Source organism: Pelophylax lessonae (assembly GCF_965119305.1).
Source record: "Pelophylax lessonae genome assembly, chromosome: 4".
Lineage (NCBI taxonomy): Eukaryota > Metazoa > Chordata > Amphibia > Anura > Ranidae > Pelophylax > Pelophylax lessonae.
The window spans coordinates 270,057,384-270,079,004 of NC_138771.1; the positions used below are offsets into that span (position 1 = coordinate 270,057,384).

The window sequence follows — 21,621 nt, forward strand, 5'->3', positions numbered from 1 at the left end:
CTGTTAAGCTTTCCTTTTACCCAGTGTTTACCTTTCTGATTCAGAAAAGGTTCTTTTCTCTGACCTGAGTGCTGCGTTGCCTTTTTGACGGTTACGTTTCCCACCCCTCACATCTACACTGCTTTGGGACGTCCCAGAAGTGCAGACTGTATGAGTGGGTGGCGACTGTCAGAGGACATAAGAGAAAATAGAATTTTTTTGTAAGAACTTACCGTTAAATTCTTTTCTGAGTCCTCTGACAGTTGCTGCCCGCCACCCCTCTTTTGGGGTTCATGGATCTCTATACTGCTTGCTACCAAACTGATTTGGGAATGCTGTTAGCTGGGGGTATTGGACGAGAGGGACAGCCCCCTGTAGGTGTCTATACAAAGGTTTTTTCAATGTTTTCTAACAATCTTATGCCTAGCTTACTCCTGTGGATAAGACCAATACCCAGAAGTGCAGACTGTATAAGTGGGCGGCGACTGTCAGAGGACTCAGAAAATAATTTTACGGTAAGTTCTTACAAAAAATTATATTTTCTTTGTAAGATATTCTGATATTGTGTACCCAGCTTTAAAGTCCTATTTCAACACTTGGGATCTAAAGTCCTAAAAGAGCAGTGTGTTACACTTTATTTGCAGCTTGAATGCATTCTAGTAATATCAGGTTTGATCTGGCTTTTTGGCAATACTAGACATACACACAAGCTATCGCTAGATGTGATAGTAAGGTTCCGTTCACATGTAGGCATTTTGGGGCGTTTTTGGGGAGTTTTTCTGCTCTAGGATCAGCTCTCAAAACGCCCAACAAGACAAATCCTATTCATTTCAATGGCCCCTGTTCACATCTGAGCGTTTTGATGCTGTGAGCAAAACGCCCAATGCTCAAAAAAGTACATGAGCTTCTTTTTGGGCAGATTACAGGCGTTTTCCATTGGTCTCTATTCAATCTAAAAATGCCTGCACAAAAAACGCCTGTAAATCGCGGTAAAAATGCGTAAAACCGCTACGCTCAGGTGTGAATGTAGCCTAAGGCCTTATGCACACTGGACATAAACACCAGTATAAAGCTGTAGCAGTAGGAGTTTTTCAGCTGTAACAACTATACTTTCATAAAAGCTTACTGCTTAAAAACTTTGAATGCAGGAAATCTGTTTTTTCAGCTTTTATCAGAGTTAGAACGTTTTTTACAGCTGAAAAACTCTCAATCCACTAGTTTTTTTTCCAGCCAGAAAATGCCCCTGCCAAAAACTGTTAGCCTGTGTGCATGGACATATAGGATAACTAACTGGGGAAGTTTACTGGCTGCAGAAAAAAAGCATCTGATGCCAAATACAGCCACTGTTAAAAAAAAAAAAAAAAAAAAAAAAAAAAAAAGTTTGGTGTGCATGAGGCTAAAATATTTTTCCCAGAAGAGTGAATTGAAATTGCCTGGCTTACATGGAAAAAAACTGGGTACTACAAGCGGTCCCCAGGTTACAAACATCCAACTTACAAACGACTCCTACTTGCGAACAGAGGGAGACAACAGGAAGTGAGGAAATATACCTCTTGGAAGGGAAATTCACCCCTGTAAGAGTTATGGGAAAAAGATGTCTCCACTGAAGCTTTATCACCAATCCTTTCCACAACAACCCATATTTTTTTAAATCCAATTGTCATAGGGACAATCAGTGATGTGAAATCTTCTGAACGTGCACAAACAGCAAAACAAATATTACAGGTGTTAACCCTTCCCTATGCTATCCAAAAAAAGCAAAAATAATTTTTTGGGCTGGAGCTACACTTAAAAAATGTACCTTTTCTGACTTGCGAACAAATTTAACTTAAGCATAAACCTACAGACGCCACCTTGTTTGTAACTTGGGAGACGCCTGTATTACAAAAAAACTTGGTTGCTGTGTAGTCTGCTTTAACAGGTCCTCTCATTTACCTTTTATTAGAGAATGATACTGCCAATAAGGTGGTCAGGACAGGGAGGAACAGACTATGCAACTACTAGGTAGAGAACTTATTGCTCGCTCTTAGAAGTGTTTTTTTTTCTTTTTTTAATGGTAAGCTGCCTGCTCTAAAATACACCTAGTTGGCTGTGCCTGGAACAGCTTCAGTTTTACTTTAGTGAATCTACTAAAACACCCCTGAAATTCCCTAGTTGTAGAAAATGCTGCTTTAGAATACCAGAGCAGCCAGTTGTATGACTATCTGCATAGGCATTTGTCATGGTATCTCTGATTAAGGGGAGAACCAGTCAGTTTGATATCTTTTTCTCCCCTTCTGCAAAAATGACGCAAATTCTAAGGTATTTAGTCGAATGTGGCCCCCCTACTTCCTCCCTAAACAGCTTTTGCTTGTTGTTTTTTTTTTTTTTTTATCTTGAAAAGGTAAGTATTTCCTAAAGACTCCTTTTTAAAGTGGTAAATGCCATTATTTATTTTTTTATTCTTATTAAATGGGGTCCCCGGGTGGTCTGTCATAATGTGCCAAGTATGGGTTGCATATTGGCATTGACATAACTATCAAACAAAGCCCTCCACCACTGAGCTGGTACTGCTCCTGCTGGTCACAGGCACTTCCATCTTCGCCAAATTTTCCTTCTGGGTTCACTTCGACCACTTGACTGGCTGGGCATTGCAGCCCAATTTGCAAGGGAGTCGCATCATCACTGCACAGAACGGGGGCTTTAAATGCATGCTTATTGTACATTAGTTGAGCAGCTCACTGTACAGAGCAGCTGACAAGCAGGGGGGAGCCTTTCTGACTAATCTGATGGGGTTTGTTTTTTTTAAAACAACTTTAGAACTTTATACCATTATAAAAGTCAGTTTCCAGTTTTGAATAAAAGCAAAGACTTGACCTGTTTGTTCCTCCATCCATATTAAAGACATTGTGTATGTTTTATGGACACAACCCCCTACAGTGACATGGTCACCTCTGCCCACCTGGCACTCATCAGCACTAGATTTATGAGAAGTTCAGTCCTTGTCTCGCTCTTTGGGCTTAGTAAGACCGCTTTGACACTTGTGCGACCTAAAATTTACACAATTTTGACTGGACTTGAAGCAATGCTGTGTAGTAATAAGGTCTATGGACCTCAAAATGCATCAGTCCGACCAAAGTAGTGCAGCGACTAATTGCAAGTCCTTGAAGTTGCACAGATATGAACGGTACTCATTGGAAATCATAGAGTACGACTTGTCATGTGACTTTGCAGTCCCAAGTTGCAGGAGAAGTCGCACAAGTGTTAAAGGGGCCTACATTTCCACTGCATGGCCACCACATCTCTGGTGACACCTGGGACAGTCCTGCTTCTATGGGTGACCCCAGCCTATATTCCTCTGGTGTTTTTTGGAGGCACCTTCTCAGTATACTCTGAAGGAACCAGTGCCTGTAATCTGGGACCTAGTACCCACATTTATATTGGTTCTTCATTGGCATTTTCCTCAGTGTCAGGTGAGGCAGAGTTCCCAACCCTTTCCTTGGGGACCTCCATGCCCCCCTCAGGACTTTCACCACTCATTGCATGCATTGATTGCAGAGTCTCTCAACATGCTCCAGCTCTATCCCCTGCAGTGTATCTGCCCCTCCAGAGGCCAAAGACCAGACCACTGGCCCTTATGACTTATTCTGACTTGGATTCAAAGTCCCAGCAGTCTATTTCAGAAGAGACTGTTTTTGAGACATTGCAGTCAACTGCCGGTTACTCCAGATTCAATGGGAGTTGCCAGATATGATTGAGGCAGTGTTTTACCCAGCATTTGGGGATCATCATGTCTGTCCTCAGCCTTTTAGGGCTCCTGCAGTTTCAGAGCTTCCCTTTTGCATCTGCTGTTTGAGGTATTTCAGTGGATAGGATGGATGGGTCTTGTCGGAGTCTGCTGCCATTGTTCCCTTTTGATGTTTGTCTGTTCTCAGTCAAACTGTGTACACCTAAACAGGACACCAGTCAAGTAGATTGCCTACTAGATTTTACTTTGGAATTTTCTCCTTAAATTCCAGTTTGAGCTAGTTGGTTCTGCTCTCCATTCTGTGTTGGCACTAACCTTTTTATTCTGTCAAACCATGTTAGTGGGTTAGTTACCTCCAAAGGAAACTCTCTGCAGTTGGGGGTGAACTCTCTTCAGAGAGCATGTGACCTGAGTTGTATGCTTCAGTTGTAACTTCTTGTTTCAAGCTTCTAAACGATTTTCCTGCATGGGTCTGTGCTGCTGGGGATGCTGGTGACATATATCTAAAGAGCATCTATCTCAGTTGGCCTTGAGGAATGCAGTTTCTCCTGCCCCATGATGGACACTGATCATCAATACAGTAAAACCTTGAATTGTGAGTAAGGCTGGATACACACTATACACAACTTTGGTTGGTAGATTTCCTTTAGATTTACCTTCAACTATGTAGTGCACGGGCATGCCTGATTGCATATAAATTGAAAGTGTTTAGGTCTGACCTCATTATGTTTTTTTTGAAGATCTAAAGAAAATTGTATAGTGTGTATCAAGCTTAACTTGGTCTTCAAATGTTTTGACAAGACGAGCAAAAATGTTTTAAATACATTTTATGTTGAGTGAGGTCTTGCAATACAAGTAGTGTCACATCACAACGGAGTGGAACAGAAGATGAATCCCATTTTAGTAATGAGAGCTGTCTTAAGGTTGTAAAGTCACTATTATGAAACAATCCCCTCTGTTAAGTAAGGACACATGCTCCACTGCATGTGTTCTATAAAAAACATGCAGATTTCTCCCTGATTTCAGAGCGCCTTCTGGCGCTCATGTTACTGCTCGCTGCTTTCCTCTTCTGGGCTGCCCGCTACAGCGGGTGGGGCATAGAACTCCCACTGACAGCAGGGATAAGAGAGCGGTGAGCAGTCACGTGAGCGCTGAGAGGCACACTGAAATCAGGTAGAAATCAGCATATTTAAAAAAAACACACACATGCAGTGGGGCACATGTCCTTGTAACAGAGGGGATTGTATCCTCCTAATAGTTTTATCAGCGGGAGGGGGCGGGCACTGTCACGAGCTGACAGGTGGTGGGGGGGAGGGCATAAGAGAGCTGCGGATGACGGAGGCATGTAAACTGACCACTGTGTCAGGGCTCAGCATCCATGATAAACCATGGTCAGTTTACAGGGGGAGGGGCAGGATCAACCAGGTATTTTAGGTAATACATAGGGCCAATTTGCACACCACAAGCACTGTGCTGTATAACATGCTTTAGGGGAACAGTATATATATATATATATATATATATATATATATATATATATATATATATATATATATATATATATATATATATATATATATATATATATATATATATATATATATATATATATATTTTTTTTTTTTTTTTCAAACATGTTAATTAGCACTTCTGAAGTCGCTACGACTTTAGAAAAGTTTCCTGTACTCCTACATGGCGACTTCTATCTGACTTGTGTCCATAGACTTTAACCACTTCCATACCACCGTCCATCATGACGTCCTTAGGTTTAAGTGGAGATATCTGAATGATGCCTGCAGCTACAGAGATATAGATAGCAACTTACGATTATGTTCATAATCGATAAGTTGTCCTGATTGTTTTGATCGGATAAAATAAAAAAACCTTGAATGTAGCGTAAAATTTAGTGATTAGGTAAAGTTTTAAAAAAAACATTTATTCTTGAATATCTCTGTGCAGTGGTAAATACAAATAAGTAGCTATATGATAAAAGATATACCTGTGCGCAAATCCCAATAGCTTGCACATGTATTTCAATTATCAGGTGCTAAAGGGGTGTGACCAGTGCTGTATCTTGGCCTAGGTCAACAAGGCCCAGGCCTAGGGTGGCACTTTGCAGGGGCCAGCAAAAAAAGCTGCTCCATGCACTAAAATCTCCTCCTGGCTCCTGCACGAAAAGGATCCCTGCTGGCTTGCGCTACACTTTTAGTATAGCGCCAGTCTTATACTGATATGCTTCACTTATCGGCACTGATATGCTACATTGATTGGCGCTGATGAGGCTGCACTGGTGGGCACTGATGAGGCTGCACTGGTGGGCACTGATGAGGCTGCACTGATGAGGCTGCACTGGTGGGCACTGATGAGGCGGCACTGGTAAACTGCACTGGTGGGCACGGATGAGGCGGCCCTGATTACAGATGACAGGGCAGGTCATAAACAGGAATGGGTGTGGCATTTACAGGAAGGGGTGGGTCATTAAATTTAAAATGGGGGGGTGCTCAGGTTTAGTCAGGCCTAGGGCAGCACAAAACCTAAATACACCACTGGGTGTGACCACATATTCACACTACAAATTCTGAATGGACCCTCTGCACACTGCTATACAGTCTTTCCAGCAAACTAAGCAATGAAAAACAAGGATATTTAGTTCACACATATTGCAGTACATATTTAGGCTGACCAACTGCGTCCAACTAATCCCTCTTATGGCCAGTCCTACATTGCTTTGCCACTGCAAATGCTATTGTGGACATCATGCCAACCTGGGGCATAAAGACACAAGGTGGGGGAGAGCTACTAGGTTCAGGTCTGGTCACTGACCTGTGGTACAACAGAGAAGATATACCTGTGCTCAGATCCCAATAGCTTGTACATGTATTTAAAGCGGAGTTCCACCCAAAAGTGGAACTTTCGCTCATTTGATTTCCCCCCCCCCTCTGGTGCCACATTTGGCACCTTTCAGGGGGGGAACGGGTACTTGTTTTTGACGGGTACCTTTCCCCACTTCCGAGAGGCGGCGCTGTCCCTCGGAAGTTTAACCCCTCCTCCTTACCCCGCCGCCGAGCCAATCCAAATGTGCAGTGTGCTTCGCTCCTTAGGGACCCGCCCATGAAGCCGCAAGGCTTCACTGCTGAGTTCCCTCACCGGCAATGGCGACGGCAGCATCCGACAGCCAATGTTTCCATCAGCTGCGGTGCCGACAATCGCTGGACTCCAGGACAGGTAAGTGTCCTAATATTAAAGGTCAGCAGCTACAGTATGTGTAGCTGCTGACTTTAAACTTTGGCGGGGGGAGGGGGTGAGGCTGGAACACCGCTTTAAGCCATCAGGTGCTAAAGCGGTGTGACCACATATTAACACTACAAAATCTGGACAAGCTATGTGTGGACTAAACAGACAGAAGAGATTATTTAGATATATAATATAATATTATATATATGTGTAAAGAATTGAGGTCTAAATTGCACTAATCTGCGGCTGCCCAAATCCCGCTGAGGTAGTGCAATTTCAAAGCCACAGAAACTGTTCTTAATCGTAAAGTATCGGTAATTTTCATTAGTCTAAAAAAAAAAAAGTCACGACAATAAAAATGGGTATTGGTAATTGATATCAGGGAGTACTTGAGAAAAAGTATCAGTACTCGTACTTCTGGGGTGCCCTGTCACCACTTCTTGCTCCTCATGTCTTAAAAGTGCTCCTATAGCAAGCTGCAAAGTATAATATAGAGTTCCCCCATAGCAAGGTATGGGACTACATGTCCCATTAGGCATTGCTCCTCACACATTCACAAGCTTACGAGCTGTATGTGTGCTGCACTGTGCATACTGACATGTATGTAGGATGTACTGAGCTGTATGTGTGCTGCACTGTGTATACTGACATGTATAGAGGGTAGGAATGGGCTCGGACGTGTTCAGGATCCCACCGAGACGGGCAGTGAGACAGCTCCAGATTCGCAGCTGCACAGGTCAGGAAATGTCTCACTGCTTGTGATTAGCTGTGTGCAGTGTTGGCTTCCTGGCGGGATCGGGCAGGTGGGATCCCAAACACGCCCAAACCCATCTCTAATGGGGGGGGGTTACTGAGCTGTACGTGTGCTGCACTATGTATACTGACATGTATGGAGGGTGTACTGAGCTGTATGTGTGCTGCACTGTATTTCCTGATATGTAAACAAATAAAAAATGCATTTTGTATGCAGGACAACTAATCGGCTGACCAACTAATCGATTATGAAAATAGTTGACCACTATTTTCATAATTGATCAGCCCTAATAAATGATATATACATTTCTGCCGTTGATTCCCTGCACAATAAAAACAATCAAAGCTGCTGTTCAGCCGCTTGACTGTTTTTACAGGTGGTGGGAGGGAACCCGGTCATCTCTATGACCTTAAGGGCTGGTTCACACTGTAGCGATGCCAGACATTGCATGTGATTCACACCGCACTGCGGTTTAGATCACATGCGATGCTAATTCAGCCATACGTATTGTATGACTGAACTCTCATCGCATTCGGACCAAACTTGGGCAGGACCCCCCTTTTTTTTTTTTTTTTTTTTTTTGTTATCAGCACAAGAATTTGGTCGCATAGGTCAGTGGTCCTCAACCCTGGCCTACAGGGCCCACTAACAGGCCAGGTTTGCAAGATAACTGAAAAACATCCCAGGTGATATCATTTGCTGCTCAGTGATTGCAGTACTCTAGTCTGCATCTCCCCAAGGTAATACTTAAAATCTGGCCTGTTAGTGGGCCATGAGGACTGGAGTTGAGGACCACTGGCATAGGTGATGCGATCTGATTCCTGTCCAAATTGACAGTTCGCACTACAATATGCAAACTGATCTGGGGTGTAATTAACTTTGTATTGACACTCCTAGCGCTTCGCATATGGCCGTATGAACTGCCTGCGAGTCGGGCGCGATGCGAGAACCTGCAGTGGATTCACAGGGTTCACGCATCGCACCAATGTAACTGAGCCTCAGTGGCTGGGCACAACGTTATGACGTCACATCCAGCCTTGGCAGATGTAAACACTACAGTTTCTTCAGCTAGGAAGCCAAAATTGTTTTTTTTTTTTTTTTTCCTCAGGCTTTCCAGCCTAGAGGCGAGTGGGGACTTGTAGACCCCCAGATCTCGCTGAAAAAAGGGGACATGTCATGCCTTATTCCTATTACAAGGGATGTTTACATTCCTTGTAATAGAATTAAGTGACCAAAAAAAAATAAATGGAAAGATTAACCGCTTCCATACAGAGCAGTTTGACACCCTTCCTGCCCAGACCAATTTTCAGCTTTCAGCACTCTCACACTTTGAATGACAATTGCTCAGTCATGCTACACTATAACCAAACAAAATTTTTATCATTTTTTTCACACAAATAGAGCTTTCTTTTGGTGGTATTTGATCACAACTGGGGTTTTTTTTTTTCGTGATATATGCAAAAAAAGAGCAAAAATTTTGAAAAAAAAACACTTTTTTTTTAGTTTCAATTATGAAATTTTGCAAAAAATAAATTTTTCTTCATACATTTGGGCCAAAATGTATACTGCTACATGTCTCTGGTAAAATTAACCCAAATTAGTGTATATTATTTAGTCTGTGTGAAAGTTATTGAGTCTAGAAGCTATGGTACCAATTACTGAAAATTGATCACACCAGATGTACTGACTGCCTATCTCCTTTCTTGAGGCCCTGAAATGTCAGGACAGTACAAATACCGACCAAATGACCCCTTTTTGTAAAGTAGACAGTCCAAGGTATTTAGTAAGAGGCATGGTGAGTTTTTTGAAGTTGTAATTTTTTCCCACAATTCTTGGGAAAATGAAGAAAAAATTTTTTTTTCTTTTTTTTCCCACAAAGTTGTCAATTTATAAGCTATTTCTAACACATAGCATGTACACAGCAAAAATTACACCCAAAAATACATTCTGGTACTCCTTCCGAGTATGGCGATACCACATGTGTGAGACTTTTACACAGCCTGGCCACAAAAAGAGACTCCACGTCCAAGAAGCACATTCAGGCGTTCTAGGAGCATAAATACACATAAAACTTTCTTACTACCTATCACACTTTTCAAGGCCCTAGAGCACCAATACAATGGAAAAGTCCACAAAATGACCCCATTTTGGAAAGCAAACACTCCAACGTATATTCTATGAGGCATTATGGGTCGTTTGAACATATCATTTTTTTCCACAGGTTTTTGGAAAATGTGGGAAAAAAATGAAAACTTTTTTTTTTTACACAAAGTTGTCAATTTATAGGATATTCCTAACACATAGCATGTACACAGCAAAAATGACACCCCAAAATACATTCTGCCACTCCTGAGTATGGCAATACCACATGTGTGAGACTTTTTCACAGCCTAGCCATATAGAGGGGCCGAACATCCAAGGAGCATCATCATGCATCCTAGCCACTTGCCTAGGCCTATTTTTGACATTTGGTGTTTACAAGCTAAAATCAGTTGTTTTGCTAGAAAACTGCTTAGAACCCCCAAACATTATATATTTTTTTTTAGCAGAGACCCTAGAGAATAAAATGGAGATTATTGCACTATTTTTTATCACACCGTATTTGCGTAGCGGTCTTCCAAACGCAATTTTTTTGGAAAAAATTCACTTTTTTTAATTAAAAAATAAGAAACCAGTAAAGTTAGCCCAATTTTTTTCCATAATGTGAAAGATAATGTTACGCCGAGTAAATAGATACCCAACATGTCATGTTTCAAAATTGCGCACGCTCACGGAATGGTGACAAACTTTGGTACTTAAAAATCCCCATAGGCGACAATTTAAAAATTTCTACAGGTTGCCATCTTTGAGTTACAGAGGAGGTCTAGGGCTCAAATTATTCCCCTTGCTCTAACGATCGTGGCGATACCTCACATGTGTGGTTTGAACACCGTTTACATATGTGGGCGGGGTTTCTGTATGCAATCGCTTCTGCGCGCGAGCTAACGGGGACAGGGCGCTTTAATTTTTTTTTTTTTTTTTTACTATTAATTTTATTTATTATTTTTTATTTTTACACCGTTTAAAAAAAAAAAAAAAAAAAAATTGATCATTTTTATTTCTATTAAAAGAAATGTAAATATTCCTCGTAATAGAAATAGGCACGACAGGACCTCTTTTTTGTGAGATCTGGGGTCAAAAAGTCCTCAGATCTCACAAGTACACTAAAAGATAGAAAAAAAAAAAAAAATAATAATAATTATAATATAAAATGAAAAAAAAAAAAAAAGGACCTTTAAACCGGTTGCTAGGCAACAACATTTTCCGTAGCTCCGGTCCTCCAAGACCATAGAGTCAAGTGAGGGCAAGCTTGCCCTCACTCGACATCCTGTCTGTGAGGATTCGGGACCGGATCGTTTTCCCCGCTGCCGGCGGGTCCGGTAAGCGGGGAAAGGGACCGGAACGCGTCGGGAGGGGGGGGGGGGCGCCTCTTCCGCCATCCCGGAAGGGTGATCCCACGGCGAATCCGCCGCTGGGACCACCCTTATCGGAAAGCCAACCGTCCACCGTTTAAAAAAATACCAGGGTTATGGCAGCTATCTGCTACCATAACACCGGTATTTAGGTTTAAACGGACGACTTATATAAACCTTTTTGGACTTGGACATGGTGGCTGTATGAAGGGTGACAGGTACTCGGGTACTTTGTTGGGCATGTGACAGGTACTCTGGTACTGATGAGCAGGTGGCAGGTACTCGGGTACTCCGATAGGCAGGTGACAGGTACTCGGGTACTCTGATGGGCAGGTGACAGGCAGGTGATAGGTACTGATGAGTAGTACTCACTGACTGATAGGTGATAGGTGATACTGTACTGATGGGTACTGATGATCAGTACTGATACGTGATAGGTACTGATGAGTACTGATGGGTACTGATGAGCAGGCGGCAAGTACTTGGGTACTTCAGGCGTCAGGTACTCTGATGAGCAGGTGGAAGGTACTCGGGTACTCTGATGGGTAGGTGACAGGTACTCAGGTACTCTGATGACGGGTACTCCGTTGACAGGTACTCAAAGTACCCGAGTACCTGTCATCAGAGTACCCGAGTACCTGTCATCAGAGTACCCGTCATCAGAGTACCCGAGTACCCGAGTACCCGTCATCAGAGTACCCGAGTACCCGTCATCAGAGTACCCGAGTACCCGTCATCAGAGTACCCGAGTACCCGTCATCAGAGTACCCGAGTACCCGTCATCAGAGTACCCGAGTACCCGTCATCAGAGTACCCGAGTACCCGAGTACCCGTCATCAGAGTACCCGAGTACCCGTCATCAGAGTACCCGAGTACCCGTCATCAGAGTACCCGAGTACCCGTCATCAGAGTACCCGAGTACCCGTCATCAGAGTACCCGAGTACCCGTCATCAGAGTACCCGAGTACCCGTCATCAGAGTACCCGAGTACCCGTCATCAGAGTACCCGTCATCAGAGTACCCGAGTACCTGTCACCAGCCCATCAGAGTACCCGAGTACCTGTCACCAGCCCATCAGAGTACCCGAGTACCTGTCACCAGCCCATCAGAGTACCCGAGTACCTGTCACCAGCCCATCAGAGTACCCGAGTACCCGTCATCAGAGTACCCGAGTACCCGTCATCAGAGTACCCGAGTACCCGTCATCAGAGTACCCGTCATCAGAGTACCCGAGTACCTGTCACCAGCCCATCAGAGTACCCGAATACCTGTCACCAGCCCATCAGAGTACCCGAGTACCTGTCACCAGCCCATCAGAGTACCCGAGTACCTGTCATCTGAGTACCTGATGACAGGTACTCGGGTACTTTGATGGGCTAGTGACAGGTGCTCTTTATTGGGGGGGGGGCAATCAGTGTGTTTGGGGTGCACTATGATTGGTAACTAGCTGTTACCACAATCTCCTCCTCACACAGGATCAGTGTGTGAGGAGGAGAACACGGTGACAGCTAGTTACCGTGTTCTCTGTTGACATTTGTGACCGGCTGTGATTGGACACAGCCGGTCACGTGGTAAAGAGCCAATTTCATTGGCTCTTTACCTAGATCGGGGATCGACTCTGTCCGAGGGACGAGCCTCGTCCCCGATCGCTGCTCTGCGCGCCCCCGGGGGCGCGCATTGCAGAGAGAACGAGCGGCTCGTGCTGGAGCCGCTCATGTGATCGGCTGTGATTGACACAGCCGATCACGTGGTAAACAGCCAATTTCTATTGGCTGTTTACCTTGATCAGTGATGGGCTATGTCCGAGGGACGAGCCTCATCCCTGATCGCGCCGCTGCGCGCCGCCGGGGGCGCGCAGTAGCAGCTAGAACGGGCCGACGTCATATGACGGCGGCCCGTATCTAGACAACCACTTCGCCGACGTCATTTTACATGACTCGGTAAGGAAGTGGTTAAAAATAAAATCGTAAAAAAAAATAATTTGGTGCCGCTGTCCACTCGTACGCAGAAGCAACCACGTATGTAGGTTGTATCCAGATATGTAAATGACGTTCAGATCACACATGTGAGAGATCGCCACAATTGTTAGACCAAGAGCAATAATTCTAGCACAAGACCTCTTCTGCAACTCTAAACTGGTAACCTGTAAAGAATTTAAAGTATCGCCTATAGAGATTTTTAAGTACTGATGATTGGCGCCATTCCATGAGTGTGTGCAATTTTAAAGCGTGACATGTTGGGTATCCATTTACTGTGTAACAACTTTTATATTATACAAAAAAATTGGGCTAACTTTAATGTTTTTGTGGTTTTTCTTTTTTAATAAAAAAAATCACGTTGGAAAAGTTGCTGCGCAAATACCGTGTCAAAAAATTGCAATGAATGATTTTATTCCCTAGAGTCTCTGATGGATATAGATAGATAGATATAGATAGAGATATATATAAATTTTTTTTTGGGGGGGGGGGGGGGGCTTTAAGTAATTTTCTAGCAAAAAAAGATCTTTGCATGTAGGAGTTTTTTTGAAAAAACGCTTATGCTCAAAGAAGCACAATTAAAAATGTGCACAAAGCACAAGCTTTCTTCAAGCTAAAAACATAAGAATAAGTGCCTGTATAAAAGCAGGCTTTTTTTTTTTTTTTTTAGTCTGATCCTCGTCCTAATTGTTTGGATTCTGACATTACAGGAAGACTACTAAGGCATTACCTGAGGTTGCCTTGAAGTCACATTGCTGTAATCTCTTTATATGGACTGAAGGACTTATGCATAAATGGTTGTGGAAGGAATCGTCTGATTTTTCCATTATTTCTTATGGGGAAATTTGCTTTGATATTAAGAGTGCTTTGGATTACAAGCACGTTTCCGGAACGAATTATACTTGCAATTCAAAGTTTTACTGTATATTGGTCAGTCTGACCTTGATGCAGCCCCAATGTAAATGTTCCAGGGAAAGGTTGGTTATATCCCACTCCTCTGGCTACTACTTCAGCAGATGCTGCAAGCCACTGATCTGGATTCTAACGCTGCCTGCAAGGAGGTCTAATACCTCTATACCTCTTCATTAGGGTGCACACCAACTTCTTTAGGTAGGGGGCTGACTATGTGCCTACTGGAGGATCACTGGGTGGTCTCCTTTTAGGCACACACGTGCAAGGAGCCCCATTTTAGCCCCCCCCCCCCCACACACTCCCATATACTGGTTAAATAGAATCATAGCTGGAGATGAGAGTGAACAATACTATACATGTACACAAAGCCATTGCACAAAGTACACGTCACAACTGAGGCCCCCTTTACCTCATAGGTTGACAATTGAACTAGGTTGATCCCCCCCTAACAATGATCTACTATTCTGTTTAGTGTCATTTTAACTCAATTTCTGATTTAAAAGGAAAAATATATGGAAAGTTTTCATGCAAGCCCTGCTTATCTTCTCTGTAATTAAACCCAAACAAGCAAAGTATTTGTTTGCTACCCCTTGCCATGACTGTTCATGGCCTTTCTCATACAGACACTGAATACAAAGGAATTATTTACTATATATATATATATATATATATATATATATATATATATATATATATATATATATATATATATATATATATATATATATATATATATATATAATTATGGCCATATTTACCCCCGTCTTTAACCTGAAATAGCTGATTACACAGACTGGGTTTCAGATTCTAGACAACTGCGGGTCGTAGGGGATAGGGCTTTTTGGTGAGTTCCTGTCATTGACAAATTTTCTATACCATTTAAATAGTCACCATTGCGGTTTTATGCGTTATCCAATTGGTAACCATTTGTTTAATTCTGTGCATGCAATAAAACCAACAATGTTTACTTATACTGTACTTCTTTTTTTTTTTTTTTTTTTTCTTAGTACAAAGTCCTGATGGCTTTCCAGGTTATGTAAGTATTAAACATATTGCAAGTTTCATTTTTCCATTTGTGCCCCCCTAAAAATAACCTTGTAATTTGTTTTCTTTAACTGAAATTTTCTTTTTCTTAGTGGAAGGTAATATTGCTTGACATAAAAAAAAAAAAAATTAGAGCCACTATTGTGTTATTCTCTAGGGCATGGGTGTCCAACCTTTTGGCTTCTCTGGGCCACATTGAGTGTAGAGAAATTTTCTCAGGCCGCTGTGTTGCTGTGCCCTTCCCACGCCGCTGCACCCCCCGCACTAATTTAACACCACTAGAGGATGATCAAATGAATTGGAATCAGTATACAGAGGTTTACTTCTTCTGAGAGATAATAAAGGAACACTCTAACCACCATGTCCACTTCAGTGATTTGAAGTGGTCGTGGTGGTAGGAGTCAGAAACACTGCACATGCTCCCCTCCCCTCTGAGGCAGCCTCTGCCTACCGCTAGTTGAAAGTTTCTGTGGCCATGCCCCCGACCGGACTTCCTTCCTCCCCACCAAAAAAAAAATTGTCAGGGGGCAGTGGGCTGCATTGCCTGCGGTTCCGGGCCGCAGGTTGGACATGCCTGCTCTAGGGTGTCTACTTTCAGAACATGTTTTGGGGTTTTATGTAATGTTTTAGTCCCAAGATGATTTTTTGGGGGAAAATGCGAAAAACTGCTCTGGCTCTGAAAAGGGTTAAAGGAGAAGTAAGCATTTGATAATGTTACATGTTCCACCCATATAATGTGTTCGTCTAAATCTGGCTCCTTTTAGCTGGCTCCTAGATTTAAAGCGGATTTTGTCAAACCCTGCCCTACTGAATAAAATGGTGATTGTCGCACGGTATTTGCGCAGTGGTTTTAAATGAGGGATGGGGGGCCCTTCTTTTTTTTTTCAAGGAATGTAAACATTCTTTGTAATAGAAAAAGGATGACAGGTCCTCTTTTTGGAGAGACCCCCAAATCTTTCCTTTACCCTTTTAAAAGCAATAGATAAAAAAAATAAATGCAGATCTTTTGCTTTAAAAAAAAAAAAAAAGTTTACTTCCAGCCTAAACTGGAAGTGGAGTCATGTCGCTCCTGTCCTCCAAGGCCATAGAGGCGATCGGAGGATCTGCTCTTTGATTGCCTCTGGATTTAGCCTGCCACACCCTCAGATCGTTTATTGGGCAAACCAGCGGCAATGGTAAGCCTGAGAAACAGTGGAGAGGTGTGTGGGGTTAGTCCAGTGTTTCTCAACTCCGGTCCTCAGGTCACACTAACAGGCCAGGTTTGCAAGAAAACTGAAATACAACACAGGTGATATAATTTGCTGCTCAATGATTGCAGTATTCTAGTCTGCATCCTCCCCAAGGTAATACTTAAAATCTGGCCTGTTAGTGTGCCCTGAGGACCAGAGTTGAGGAACACTGGTCCAGTCCCTCCGCTTCTGAAAGTGGTCCAGCGGCTTATGAAATAGTCCTTTAAATCTCTGTGTAAAAGAGCAGTAAAGTAAGAGGTTAGTACTTAAACCTATATTTGGGCCTGTGAAGAGTATTTTTATCCACCCACTGTCTTTAATATAAAAAAATTGATATATGTGTGTTATGTATGTGTGCGTGCTTGTAGGTTTACATACCCTGGCAGAATTTGATTTCTTGGCCATTTTTCAGAGAATATGAATGATGACACACACTTTTTTTCTTTCACTCATGGTTAGTGTTTGGCTGAAGCCATGTAATCAACGGTTTGCTCTTTAAATCATAATAACAAACTACCCAAATGACTTTGATCAAAAGTTTACATACCCTGGTGATTTTGGCCTGATAACATGCACACAAGTTGACACAAAGGGGTTTGAATGGCTATTAAAGGTAACCATCTTCACTTGTGATTAGTGTGTGTATTAAAAGGTCAATGTCTTCTGGACTCCTGACAGACCCTGGCATCTTTCATCCAGTGCTGCACTGACGTTTCTGGATTCTGAATCATGGAGAAAGCAAAATAATGGTCAAAGGATCTGGGGAAAAGGTAGTTGAACTGTATAAAACAGGTAATGCATATAAAAAGATATCCAAGGAATTGAGAATGCCAATCAGCAGTGTTCAAACTCAAATCAAGAAGTGGAAAATGAGGGGTTCTGTTCAAACCAAACCACAGTCAGGTAGACCAACTGAGATTTCAGCCACAACTGCGAGGAAAATTGTTCAGGGTGCAAAGAAAAATCCACAAATAACTTCAGGTGAAATAAAGGACTCTCTGAAAACATGTGGTGTGGCTGTTTCAAGATGCACAATAAGGAGGCACTTGAAGAAAGATGGGCTGCATGGTCGAGTCGCCAGAAGAAAGCCATTACTACGCAAATGCCACAAAGTATCCCGCTTATAATACACCAAACAGAACAGACACAAGCCACAAACCTTCTGGCACAAAGTCATTTGGAGTGATGAGACCAAAATTTAGCTTTTTGGCCACAACCATAAACTCTACATTTGGAGAAGGCCTTTGATAAAAGGTACACCATTCCTACTGTGAAACACGTAGGTGGATCGCTGATGTTTTGGGGATGTGTGAGCTACAAAGGCACAGGAAATTCAGTCATTGATGCCAAGATGAAGTATATTATCAAAAAATACTGGAGGAAAATTTGCATTAATCAGCCTGCAAGCCGCGCACGGGACATACTTGGACATTTCAACATGACCATGATCCTGAATACAAGGCCAAGTCGACCTGTCATTGGCTACAGCAGAATAAAGTGAAGGTTCTGGAGTGGCCGTCTGTCTCCTGACCTCAATAACATTGAGCCACTCTGGGGAGATCTGAAACATGCAGTTCATGCAAGACAGCCCAAGAATTTACAGGAACTGGAGGCTTTTTGCCAGGAAGAATGGGCAGCTTTACCATCTGAGAAGGTAAAGAGCCTCATCCACAAATACCACAAGACTTCAAGCTGTCATTGATGTAAAAGGGGGCAATACACAGTATTAAGAACTGGGCTATGTAAACTTTTGATCAGGGTCATTTTGGGTATTTTTCTGTTATGATTTTAAAAAGACTAAACACGGTTGATAATGGCTTCAGCCAAACCCGAACCATGACTGAAAAAACTGTTATTCAAATTCTCTGAAAAATGGCCAATAAATCATAAATTCTTCCAGGGTATGTAAACTTATGAGCCGAACTGTGTGTATGTATGTGTATATATATATATATATATATATATATATATATATATATATATATATATATATATATATATATATATATATAATATGTGTGTGTGTGTATATATGTATACACAGTGCCTTGCGAAAGTATTCGGCCCCCTTGAACTTTTCGACCTTTTGCCACATTTCAGGCTTCAAACATAAAGATGTAAAACTGTAAATTTTTTGTGAAGAATCAACAAGTGGGACACAATCATGAAGTGGAACTAAATTTATTGGATATTTCAAACTTTTTTAACAAATAAAAAACTGAAAAATTGGGCGTGCAAAATTATTCAGCCCCTTAAGTTAATACTTTGTAGCCCCACCTTTTGCTGCGATTACAGCTGTAAGTCGCTTGGGGTATGTCTATCAGTTTTGCACATCGAGAGACTGAAATTTTTGCCCATTCCTCCTTGCAAAACAGCTCGAGCTCAGTGAGCTTGGATGGAGAGCGTTTGTGAACAGCAGTTTTCAGTTATTTCCACAGATTCTCGATTGTTGGATTCAGGTCTGGACTTTGACTTGGCCATTCTAACACCTGGATATGTTTATTTGTGAACCATTCCATTGTGATTTTGCTTTGTTTTGGATCATTGTCTTGTTGGAAGACAAATCACCGTCCCAGTCTCAGGTCTTTTGCAGACTCCATTAGGTTTTCTTCCAGAATGGTCCTGTATTTGGCTCCATCCATCTTCCCATCAATTTTAACCATCTTCCCTGTCCCTGCTGAAGAAAAGCAGGCCCAAACCATGATGCTGCCACCACAATGTTTGACAGTGGGGATGGTGTGTTCAGGGTGATGAGCTGTTGCTTTTACGCCAAACATAACATTTTGCATTGTTGCCAAAAAGTTTGATTTCGGTTTCATCTGACCAGAGCACCTTCTTCCACATGTTTGGTGTGTCTCCCAGGTGGCTTGTGGCAAACTTTAAATGACACTTTTTATGGATATCTTTAAGAAATGACTTTCTTCTTGCCACTCATAAAGGCCAGATTTGTGCAGTATACGACTGATTGTTGTCCTATGGACAGTCTCCCACCTCAGCTGTAGATCTCTGCAGTTCATCCAGAGTGATCATGGGCCTCTTGGCTGCATCTCTGATCAGTCTTCTCCTTGTATGAGCTGAAAGTTTAGAGGGACGGCCAGGTCTTCGTAGATTTGCAGTGGTCTGATACTCCTTCCATTTCAATATTATTGCTTGCACGGTGCTCCTTGGGATGTTTAAAGCTTGGGAAATCTTTTTGTATCCAAATCCAGCTTTAAACTTCTCCACAACAGTATCTCGGACCTGCTTGGTGTGTTCCTTGTTCTTCATTATGCTCTCTGCATAATGATAGTCTCTAAGCGGACCTCTGAGACTATCACAGTGCAGGTGCATTTATACAGAGACTTGATTACATACAGGTGGACTCTATTTATCATCATTAGTCATTTAGGTCATATTGGATCATTCAGAGATCCTCACTGAACTTCTGGAGAGAGTTTGCTGCACTGAAAGTAAAGGGGCTGAATAATTTTGTACGCCCAATTTTTCAGTTTTTTATTAGTTTTAAATATCCAATAAATTTCGTTCCACTTCATGATTGTGTCCCACTTCTTGTTGATTCTTCACAAAAAATTAGTTTCTCTTGCGTCCTCCGACAGTCGCCGCCATCTTCATATTCGTCACAATGGGGTATTAGACTTTGCTCCGTAGGAGTAGCTAGGCAACAGAATATGTTAATATTAAAGCTTTTAACATATCCCACCCCCAGGGGGTGGTCCCCTCAGTCAATACCCTCCTACTTCCTGTATCCATACCTCAGTTTCAATGTCTAGCTTGTCAGGAGTAGCTGGATGTCTCTATGCTGGGGCATTTTGTCTCAGCCTTTCTCTTCTTTTTTTGATTTTTGTTTGAGTTTTTTTTCTCTCTCCTTACTTAGCTGTTATTTTTGTCAGCATTAGTTGTTCTGATGAAAAGGGTTCGTGCGGGCTGGGTCTCGGGCTGATCCCCCTGGTCGCAGGTCAGTGGCTTCCCAGCCTGCCATCGAGCGTTCAGTCTGGTAATGCTCCTGGCACAATGAACGACCCATCCCTGTTCGCTGCAGGGATGCTATGGTGAGGTGGCTACCTCACTGGACGCTGTGCGGTTTCTCAACCCCAGTTTTTTCTGCGTCCTGGATGCGACTCTCCCTGTCACATGTGCAGTGGCTTGTTCACCTGTGCGGGTTCCCCACGCCATCTAGGAGGTAAGTGTATCTGTGTGGGGACCTGTCTGTTTGGGGGGTGTCAGTCTGGGACTGTGTAACCCTACCTCTGTTCACACTGTTAAGCTCCCTGTCTGTCTGGCTGCATTCTGTGGGCTGCAAGGAGGGGGGCTGTGCTGCACTATTCTGTGTCAGACTGTGACTGTGTGGCAGGCTGTGTGCTGTGGGGCATGATTGTATCGTGTTGGGGCACATTACAGCGACCGCTGTTTTTACTATACTGTAGTGTTTTTCAGCTGTCCTCACTGTGGTGGAGGAGCGGCGATTTCGGCGCCAAAGGGCGCCATTTTGGCAGCGCTTGCCCCGGCCGCATGTTAACACTGCAGGCGGCCATTTTCTTGTAGCCTTCCATAGGCTTTAATAGAGCGCCCTGAGTTACGTCCCTTCCTTTCCCTGGGCGCACCGATCGAGGCAGCAGCAGTGGTCTCTCCAGGTTTTTATCCTCTCTATCCCTATATCCTTGCCTGAGTTGAGCTTTTATCCCTGTGGGGGTCTACTTGTGCTAGTGTGTATGTGCGGTGGGCTGCGCTCGCCACGCTTGTTAAAGGGGCAGTTAACCCTTTATTCTCCAGCATATTTTTTGGGGGCAATGGATTCTCAGGAGAGCAAATTTCCTACCACTTTGGTGGGAGGCCAGGGGACTGCTGTTTCCCCCCCCAGGGGGGGATTTGGCTGAGATTGTGGCTAACCTTGCTGCTCAGGTGCTGATGCTTGTGGCTGCTCAATCCACAAAACGGCCCAGAGTTTCAATTTCCTCTGATTCAGAGGGTGATGGTGATGGGGCTGCTATGGCTGGGGTCTCCTTATCGGGGTCCCGTTCCTCCCTGGATCTTGTGGGATCCGAGGTGGAGGCTGAGGTTGAAGGGGTGGATAATTCTCCATCTGGCTCGTCTGAAGAGCTTGCACTCATGGATGAATTGGTTGCTTCTTTTAAACAAACACTGCCCTGGCAGCTTATGGGACGCAGAAAAGACGCAAGACATCACAGGTTTTTCCCTGCACGGATGATTTTCAGCGCACTGTTAAGGAACAATGGCGCAATATACGCAAGCCTTTTGCTGTGCCAAGTAGGTTCAAGCTGCGTTATCCTTTCACGCCCGCTACTGATGAGCGTTG

General features: G+C 43.1%; 1 protein-coding gene across 1 annotated transcript in view; it reads left to right on the forward strand.

Annotated features, from left to right (window-relative positions):
- LEMD3 (LEM domain containing 3) overlaps positions 1-21,621 on the forward strand; it is a 145,603-nt gene that overhangs the window by 18,307 nt on the left and 105,675 nt on the right. Inside the window, exon 2 of the mRNA XM_082256495.1 lies at positions 15,042-15,070. Coding sequence (XP_082112621.1) covers positions 15,042-15,070 — 29 coding nt within the window. The remainder of the gene's footprint in view (positions 1-15,041; positions 15,071-21,621) is intronic.